This window comes from Melitaea cinxia, chromosome 20 (genome assembly GCF_905220565.1).
Source record: "Melitaea cinxia chromosome 20, ilMelCinx1.1, whole genome shotgun sequence".
Taxonomy (NCBI): Eukaryota; Metazoa; Arthropoda; class Insecta; order Lepidoptera; family Nymphalidae; genus Melitaea; species Melitaea cinxia.
The window spans coordinates 7,358,097-7,368,904 of NC_059413.1; the positions used below are offsets into that span (position 1 = coordinate 7,358,097).

Sequence of the window (10,808 nt, forward strand, 5' to 3'; positions counted from 1 at the left end):
ATGTCTACGAGAAGGACTAGGGAGTTTACGTTAACGGAAAGTGAGATTTTGGAATATTTAGTAGCTGATAATAATGGCGACGAGGATGGACTTCTTTTGGACGAAGAAGATCAACAATTTCTGGCGCAAGACATTGATGAAGGTCTTTCCAGCGTTGAGATTGAACCTAGCATTCCTCCGAGTGTTAGCGAAAATATACAGAATGAAGAGAAGCGATTGCAACAAGAAATTCCACAAACAAGCACAGAAACTGTACCCTCCTTCAACTGGAGAAAAAACTCCTACATACCGCATCAATTTCATGATCAAGAAGGCTACAAATATGGCGAAGTTAATATTTTGGATAGTCTTACTAGTTCAAATTTCTTTCCTATAAATATTTTCAATGCAGTTACGAATTTCGATCAATTAATTGACGACATTATTGTACCTGAATCGGAACAATACGCATTGCAAAATGGAAGGTCTTTTATTCTCTCTAGTGCTGAGGCCAAGGTTTATCTCGGAATACATATATATCTACGTAATGGGATATCATATTTTACCTTCTTTTCGCTCTTATTGGTCCACAGAGCCTGATATGGGAGTTCCTTATATTGCAAACATAATGCCATGTTCCCTAATTGCTGATTTTTCGTCTCGTTAGAGAAGTTTTCCATCTTCAGTAACCACAAATAAGTCGATAAGTCATACCCCAAAACTGGAAACGCCTTCTCACTTTATGGTGAAGGCAAATATAAGGAAGAGATGTATCCAATGTGCCAAATCTCATATTGAGAATCGAACAAACAATACATGTTCAACGTGTAATGTACATTTATCTTTTACTTCTGAAAGAAATTGTTTTGCAGAATACCACATTTTTTTGTTTTAGATTATAATTGTCAGTTGATATAATAAAAACGTTAATTTATACTGTATTAGTGATTTTTTTTGCGAAATAACGATATGAAAAACGTGCGTGAAATTGGTACATTTTGCAACCGTTGACGCACACTGGGACACATATGTCCCAGCCTGAAAAACACATGAAAAATTATAAACTACTATTTTTTTCATTATTTTATGTTTAATTAGCTCCTAATAAATCGTTATGACTAGTAGACATTTTCGTTTCATATCTCTAAACGTTATGTGCGTGAAAGGGTTAAGAACGAAGACTAAACATAGAGATTAATTAATTCCTGGACTTGTTTTTAAGAAACATGAATGTAATAATATACTGTGTGAGAATCAGAAATATAGCAGCCTCCAAACCGGCAACACATTTCTCATCTTTCATTTAGTTCTTAATTTTAAGTACCTATAAATAGTTTTATATATATAAAAACCCTTATATCCAAGGGCAAAGTTTGACTAGGTACTGTTAAGTAACCTTCAGTATTGTGTTTGTATCTTTGTTTGAGGCGCGTTTGTATAAAATATAAATGCGGATGTTATCATAATTAATTGACAAAGTGGCTATTCTTTTCAAGCGGCTGTTTATGTTATAATTTCTGAGAAATGTACCTACGTTAGGGGTTTTATCTCAGCGTATATGTCGGTACCTAGTTAAGTCAAAATCAAATTAAAACATTTTTTTTATTCAAGTTGAGTTCAAAAGCACTTTTGAATCATCATTTTACAAATTATTATTGTATTCATTTTAATTGCTTAATTTTACTTCAAATTGAAAATACCACTGATTCGGGATGTAGATCTATACTAATATTATAAAGAGGTAAAGATTATAACTTTGTTTGTATGTACGGGCTAATCTTTGCAAATACTGATCCGATCATGAAAATTCTTTCACTAACAGAAAGCTACACTGTTCAGGAGTGACATGGACTATATTTTATTGTAATTTAACAAAAAACTCAGTAAATAAGAAAAGATTAAAATATAATATCAAAATGGTAAATAAACTAGCGCCATCTATCGCTAATAGAAAACAATTTATTAGTATTTCGACGTTATTAATTTAGTCTTATTTTAGTCTATAGACAACGTTTTCTCGATTTTTGATAGATGGCGTTGGAGCAGCATATTATTTATTTAAGTGCTATAAAAGTTCTTAAAAGTATGTTATTTGGTTAATATAATAATAATTAACACCCAACGAAGTGGGCACGGGTCGGCTAGTTCTACATAAAAGAATCGGCAAAGAGCTCCGCACTCCACAGTGAGACTAAAATTATACATCTTTATCATTAATATAATCCTGAAGCTAATAATATGCTTCAGCTTTTAACTTATTTTTAATACAAACTTTAAATTTATATTCTGGTAATTGCAAAGACGAATATCTACTACCTATAACCTAGAAAGTTGTATAGGTACCTACTTTTCTCCGTCAGAAACTGGTCTTAATGGCGTTTATAGTGCCATTTATATTAAATCAATCGAAATTTTTTTTTGGGGAATATCGATAATGTTATCATAAATATACAGAGACGCAATTTTAAGCCTTATGAAAAACAAGTGCAGCGAATATATGCTTCGGCACAGATAGAAAGAAAAGTATAATATAATATACTTCCAACGTAATAATAGATAACAAGTAGGTAGTCTGTAAGTACTGTGATTATATATGTCTGTCTGTACTTAAATGACGCGTTAGCGCAGCGGTCATAGCACTGGCTGTTGCGCTGGCGGTCGTGGGTTCGATACCGCTCACGACAGACTTTAGTATTGGCGATATTTGTGTGTCTTGTTCTGGGCATTTGTGCTTGTAATTATAATATTGTATATAATATTGTATTAATAATTTATGTAATTGTTTCTTCAATAAAAAGCAAAATTAATAAAATGTAACATTTAAATTAACATTTACGCCATCTAGTGTCAAATTTAATATTTAAATTAACATTTGTGCCATCTAGTGTCAAACTGCTTGGATTATTAATTATTCAAAAATATTTAAGAGCTCTTTTTTCATCACTAGTTTGCGAACAATTTAATTCTTTATTATTATTTTTTTTTATTTGGTGATTACATTACGAGCATTACATTACGGTAAATACATTACGAGCGTTTATTTTACGTAAAATGTAGTAAATTTATTAATACACATTCATGACATACAACACATACATATCTATTTCATATTTCAACAGTTACATACCTAGATAACAGTGTCTATTCATTTATTGTCAAGATATGAAAATTGATGTCCGAAGCATAGTCATGAAGCGTTAGATGCTAATAATTACAGTAAGTGCTTGTGAGCGAAACGTCTAGATGGCGTGCACTCGGAATTTTTACATTTACACGTGCAGGGGCCCTGCAAGGCTGCACGAAGGGGGGAAGATACTGGGATTATTAGATTCCTTTTTGTCGTGGGTTCACATCTCACGTCCAGCATTTTCTCACTGTGTTTGTACGAGTATATGAGTTTATACAGAATAATAATCACTGTTTTATTTTTTACTTTAAGAATAACGGCCAATATCAGTATAAGAATCTTTAATTAATGAAATCTTGCTTAATAATAATGTATTTCTCCGTCAAAATTTGTATAGATTTGCATAAATTATACTCGTACGTTTAGTAAATATAATCTTTATCTATTGCAGTATATTCTAGAACAATAAATGAGCTGATGTTGATAAGCGACAGATGGTCGTATGGGCAGCCTACCGGATCTGACGGAGCGATCGCGGCCGCACAGCATCCGGACTGCGGCGCGGACCGTGTCCGATCCGCACCGGCACCGCACAATTATCACTCAGGTATTATATTTTTAACCGACTTCCAAAAAAGGAGGAGGTTCTCAATTCGACTGTATTTTTTTTAATGTATGTTACATCAGAACTTTTGACCGGGTCGACCGATTTAGACAATTTTTTTTTAATCGAAAGGTGGTGTGTGTTAATTGGTCCCATTTAAATTTATTTAAGATCTAACAACTACTTTTTGAGTTATATCTAATAATGCGTTTTTAGTTGACGCTTTTTTCGTCGACCTACGTTGTATTATATCGCGTAACTTTCTACTGCATGTACCGATTTTGATAATTCTTTTTTTGTTGGAAAGGGGATATCCCTAGTTTGGTACCATGATAAGGAAACCAGGATCTGATGATGGAATCCCAGAGAAATCGAGGGAAACTCTCAAAAATCCGCAATAACTTTTTACTGGGTGTACCGATTTTGATAATTTTTAATTTAATCGAAAGGTGATGTTTATCATGTGGTCACATACAAATTTTATCGAGATCTGATTACTACTTTTTGAGTAATCTTTGATAACGCGTAGTTACTTGACTATTTTTTCGTCGATCTACGTTGTTTTTTCTTGTCGATGTAATTGAAGTCGGTTTTTTTTTTTTCGTTTGTCTACAAACACAATTATGTGACACACCACTGAATGTTGTCATGAGTAGACTTGCATATAAGCACTAAAGCCGATCAATAGTTAATTATAACAGTATCATTATGAATACTGTTTATTTTTAATTCCAAACCAATTCCAATAACCATCCAACTGCTCGCTTTGAAATACACAGGCCGAAGACGGGCAGCGTCTTCGGTGCGACAAAGCCAGCCCTGCGGTCAGCAACTCGCCTACCCAGCGTGATGACTATGGGCAACACACATGAGTTAACTCCATTTTGACGTAAACTTGTGGATGCCTATATCCGGCAGGGGACTGCGATAGGCTAAAGTGATGAAATAATTTAACATATTTATAATAGTAATATAAATATTTAAGACTGTTTTAACTATTAAAATAACAATGTGTATAAATTTTTCAGATACCCGTAAATACAATATACAAAAAGGAATGGCCGTGGAGAAAATCGAAAGCACCAATAAAAGTTCCTGCTGTTGTGGCTAATCGGCGAAGAGATTCGGCCGCATCTTCAGTCGGTGCGGCCTCAGTTCGTCGCCTCATCACCAGACAACCTCCGAAAATACCGAAGCCTCTCGTAACTCGTTTTACTCTGCTATGTGTAGCCAGTGGGCTCTGTTCGACTGCCCTCCTACCTTTTACAGCCTTCGCGGGTGCGGAGGCTGGTGCCATGCCGCTCGCGATCATGCACGCTACAGCAGCAGTAGTTGCACCATTTTCTCCAATCATATTACAGAAATTGGGAACGAGGATTGCGATAACGACAGCGCACGTCCTGGTCTGCATCCTTTTGACGGCGCATACAATAGCTACACCACTTTCGATTCTTTTACCATTGTATGCGATATGTGGCATAACACTGTCCCCGATGTCGTTGGCGCTATTTGTATCGGCGTCCACGTTATCTCAGGCGGCTGGCGATGAGTGTAGAAGAAAGGTGGCTTTACGGAGGGCATTAAGAGCTCTTCGGGCAGCGCAAGACTTAGGTCTCGTGTTTGGATCGCTCTTACTCGGAGGTGCACTAATGATTTGGCCGGACAACCTCTCACCACCACAGCTTACGTTGACTTCAGATGATAACTCCTCCATCACGAAATGGTCCGAGGAATACTCATTGGATGACGATTATGAGGTATCCGTTTAGTCATTACATTTTTGTAAAAACGTGTCCACTTTATCACAATATTAAATTATATATTATATATTTTAGATTCCGGGCGCACTCGATTCGCGTCACACCGTCCTACCTACTACTACGTATTAAGTACATGAAATAACACGTTAATTATAGACTTTTTTTATTAAAAACTCTGTTTTTGGTATTATGTTTTGTTTTGAGAATTCAATCAAATAGAAGAAAAAAAAGTAGTTTATTTATTGCCATACAAAGTAGTACAAACAGAAGTAGGTACATAAAGCCTCCTTTGAGCACATTATGCCTGTGTTAGGAGACTTCGCTCTTCCAAATTTCAATGATAACAGAACAGAAAATAAAATGAGAAAGAAATATTTATAAACATATAAATAACAACGTTTTTATCGTGTCAATCGTGTCAAAGTTTTTGCACTATGTACTGCTTACCTACAGAGAGTAGATACATATAATTTTTTAGATATATTTCATATAGTTTTTTAGGTTGGAAATTCTTCAGTTCTATCTGTACAGACAAGCAAGACCCTAATATGAGAATGAAAACTTTTAGTAAATATGTAGAAATGTATACAAATTAGGGCTTACAGTAATATTGTTGTATACGATTCCCACACTCCTCACAAACGTTGATAAGGTTTGTTCTTCTTTTTTGTTCTTAAGTTTTACCCTTAATGTGTTTTATATTAACTTTCTTTTATGTACTTACATACTTTTATGTACTGAACTCGTGTAAAAAGTTATTGTTTAATGATATATATTTTATCAATTTCAATTTGAATCTTCCAGGAAAGGACGTGTGGATCGGCAGGATGTCCCGGCGTCCAGTTCCTGCTGGGTTCGTCTCTGAGTGCCGACGGTCGGAGGTTCCTCGTCGCTCTATGGGCGACGCTTGTTTTAGCCGCGGCTTGCCTTGGTTTTTACGGCGCCGCATCCACCCCCGCTCCCCCACCTGATACGCGCTCTGTCGTGAAGGACCCCAGAGCACTATTAGGCGCCCCCATGGGACTATTCATTGGTCTTCAGCAAGGATTCATTTATACGTCTTACATCAAGGTAATTATTACGTGCAAAAAGCCGAAAATATGTAATAGTAACTTCAAACAGCGCAGATCTTGTCTGTAATCCTAAGATTTGAAGTATATACATACAGATACTTCTACTTATCTCGTAGCGCGATTCTATTTATTATGCATCAATCTTATAACCGTGTATCCGTAAATAATATTTAACACATTTATTAGTTGAACATATTAATTTACGCTAAGTTCTCGAGTCAGAATGTTAAGATTTATTTTTATTCAAACACATGCGTGTACGTCAAAGACATTTATCATCGTTTATAATCGGTAGTGGTACGGCGTTTGCGTGGGGGGCTGGACGGGCGCGTGGCGCGCGCTGTGCGGCGCGGGCGCGCTGCAGGGGCTCGCCGCGGGCACGCTGAGCATGGCGGCGGCGCGCGGGCGGCGGGGCGCGCTGGCGGCGGGCGGCGCCGCGGCGCACGCCTCGCTGCTGCTGGCGCTGCTGCGTTGGCGCGCGGAGCGAAGCGACCTCGCCCTCCCCGCCGTAGCAGCGGCGGCGTGGGGCGCTTGCGCGGCGCTGTGGGATGTTTTACAGGTACTTTGTTTTGGTAATTACTATCAACCACTGAGGTTTTTAATGTAGAGACAAACTTCACTCACCGCTTCCAATTGTTTCGCTTATAACTTCTTTCTTGCACGTCCATAGATAAATCAGGCAGTGCAACTGTAAGGCCGCCGTTTCCTAATTTATTTTATTTAATTGTGAAATCAAATCTCAAAGTAAATAATAATATAAAGTAACAATAATAAAATAAAAGAAACATTAAATAAACATAACTGGCATCAACTTGTTATGGGGGAGAATGTAAACGAGACGTTAGTGATATTATATGACGTGTTGTATAGAGTAATAAATGATTACATACCTAAGAGTAAAACATCAAATAGAAATTTCCACCTTGGTTTAACTAAAGTATAGTTAAATTATGAAAAGAAAAGAAAAGATTGATTATAATTTAAAATAAACTTAGATATACGAAATACAAGAACCCCCTGCATGAGATAGAATTGAGACTTGCAAAAACACAAAATCTAAACAATGAGTTATAGAATGGTTAAGTATATCAAATATTGAGAGGCAAATATAAAAGATCAGCTGTAACCTGCGCGCGTCGCTTTTTTTTTCTTTTTTTTTTTTTGTCGTACCAACCTTTATGGACTCATGCAAAAAACTGCTGGAGATCATGATATGATCAAATGCATAGTTTACGATTCTATAAAGGACATATAGACAAACACTCATTTTTAAATATATAGATAGTCCTAAATTACTTTGGTATAATATGTTAAAGATAACCATGTTGGATCGAGCTTATACCCATTGCTATGACTTATGGATAGACGACCATAACATCTAATGGTCCAACTATTTATGAACTTTTTGCAAACTACTTTTCATCTACATGCACCATAGACGATGGCACTTGAAATGAGAAACATTCAGATCTGGCTATCGTTGTTTGACAATGGTCAGTGTCTAACAAGTCCAGTGACAGCTCAAGATTACTTATTGATAAAAATGACAGCTTTAAATGCTAAAGGGGCAGGACCAAATGGTATACCACCATTTTTGTTTCGGCGTTTTCTTTAGCTCTAGTTTTGTAACTGCTAATTTTCTATAATAAATCCTTAGCTACAGGTATTTTTCCAGCCCAATGCAAAATAGCGAAAGTGGTTCCAGTCTACAAGCCCGATAAAAGAGACACTATCAGTGACTACAGGGCCATCTGTAGTCACAAAAATCATCGAGTCTATATTATGTCCACATATACAAAACCACCTTATTTATCTTAGTAATTACCAACATAGAATTGTTGCAATGAGATCTACGGCGTACGGACCTTCTCGTCTTTGTTAATGGCTTTAAATCCGAAAAATATTGCATAACCTCTGGCGTCCCACAAGGCTCACATTTGGCTCACATTGTTCAATCTATTTATCAATAAATAACCTTCAGAACTGTTTCCGTTTCTAAATATTTTTTATATGCTGACGACCTAAAAATTGTTTGAAGAGTTGAGTCTGTGCATAATACAAAACTCCTACAAGACGACCTAAATAAAGTTTATTTAACCACGCGAAACGAGTTCTTTAAATCCCAAAGTGGTAGGGTGGTAGATAGTTCATCCCAAAGTGCACGATGTTATTGTTGTTATGAATTTATCAATTTTTATGTGCACTAATGTCCTTCAATTGTAAAGCTGTAATAGAATTATAATGACATATGGATTTTTTTTTCTTAATTTTTCAAGATTTAATTACAAAATAATTAATTATTAAATGTATTACATATATGGTGCAACCGTGATTTGTGTAGGCTTACCAATAGTTTTTTTAATGTGAGATTTTTATGTGTTCAATTTGTAAATAACCGTTGGTTAGCCAATTAAATAAATAAAAAAAAAAAACAAATAGCCCGACGGTGCTGCAATCCTCCGGATACCGTGACTAACTTCGTTTTTAAACCATATTATTGAGCTTTTCCAACGTAACATACATCAACTTTAAGTTACATATAAGGCCCGATGTGTGCAGGCGGGTGTGTGCGTGGGAGGGGGTGGCTGGCGCGGGCCTTGGTCAGCCACGCTTTGTGCGCGGCACGCAGGGCTGGCACTGGCGTGCGCCGCGCGATCTCTCCTCTGCGTGCGGACACAACTCGCGGTACTCGCTCTGTCCCTCGCATCAGCACTCGCTGCGCAGGCAACCCTAGAACTACGCTTGCGCCGCACGGACCGACATCGCTCCTAGCGACGAATCGCGAGCGGCGCGCCGCTCGCTCACGAAGACGACGTCTGTAACTAGTAATGTCGCTGCCGCGCCGGCCCGAAACCTCTTAAGCCTGTTTGGGTTTTATCGGGACTAATCAAAGCCCTACTTATTCGTACTGTTCTCAATTCGTACATTTTGTCAATGGTTCGCGATTACTTAACGAAACCACATCCTAACAGTCATTCTTAATTGAAAACCGACTACCAGTTTTACGGACTAAACCACATTTGAACAGAAATAAAAGTAAAATATTTTATCAAATCTGGCCTTATATAATATTTGGAAGACATTACCGAATTACAACAAATAAGATCCCATCCCATTGTGTCCACGGTTAACGGCTTAGAAAGTAGAGCTTAATCGTATTTTTTGGCTGTTAAATGTAAGATATTTAAGAACCTAATTTTCATACTTGTAAGCTGTACATATGTATAAGATACCTAAATACTATAAAATATTTTATAAAAATGGACAGGTTACGGGCAAACTTTAAAAAAAAAAGTAGTTAAGCAGTTTACGAGTGTAAGCGTTGCTTTAAACCAGATTAAAAGATTTCTATTAGCAAATCAAAAAGCAATAAGAAGTAAACATTAATAAGAAATATTGTGAAGCTGCCCCTCGGGGGCCGAGGGACATCGGCTCTTTTCCTAAGTCCAGCCCTGTTTACAAGCTATACGTACATAGTTAAAATTTTCAAAATATAATAAATTTAAACTGTACATAAATACGTAGAATAGAACACTTTCTGTCTAAAGTTTTTTCACTTTACACATTTTCAAAGTAAACGTCAATATTCCCTGACAGGGTGAGATTCTAACGAGCTGTGAAAATTTATATACTTATCAATATTTGTGAAATATCTTTGATGTTCAGATAATTTAGTGTTATATAATTTTGTACTTATAAATGTACTTTTCTGAAAAACTTTTTGTGTCATAAGTGTACTGAAAATAATTAAGTATTTATATTAAATGATTGTTATGATTAATAGTCTTTCATTACTGGTGTTTCATTATTATGATACTGTATCCAAAAAAATATTAAACCAATCACCTTTATTATCACTCCTAAATATTAATTTTATTATCTTATTTCTTTAAATGCTGCATCTAACTGGTTGAGCTAATCCCTTAATCAATCAACCAATATTAAAAAATTCTTTTGTAATGCTAGCGTGGCATTCAAAACGACTCATCTGATAGTCATTGATTGTGATTAGTTTTAGATCTAAAGGTAGCAGTATCACAGGTAATACATATTTATATATTTTTAATTTATCTAGCCATTTAGACTTGCCATCACTCTAATTCAATCTAAACATTATAGCAAAGTGGTTTTCAACTTGAACTTTATAAGAACGGCCAATGTAGGGTACCGTACACGTTTGAGGTGGCGAATGCTAGCGCGACCCCAGCTCGCCCCACCCAGGCGGACGACTGCTCAACACGTGGTGGTTTTTTTAGTCAGTAGGA

General features: G+C 36.4%; 1 protein-coding gene across 1 annotated transcript; it reads left to right on the plus strand.

Moving 5' to 3' along the window:
- LOC123663699 lies at positions 1–9,315 on the plus strand. Its single transcript, XM_045598365.1, has 7 exons — positions 1–495; positions 647–749; positions 3,601–3,713; positions 4,739–5,467; positions 6,275–6,541; positions 6,839–7,102; positions 9,103–9,315. The coding sequence occupies exons 1-7, from the start codon at positions 1–3 to the stop codon at positions 9,313–9,315; spliced, it is 2,184 nt and encodes a 727-aa protein (XP_045454321.1).
- Positions 9,316–10,808: the final 1,493 nt, after the last annotated feature.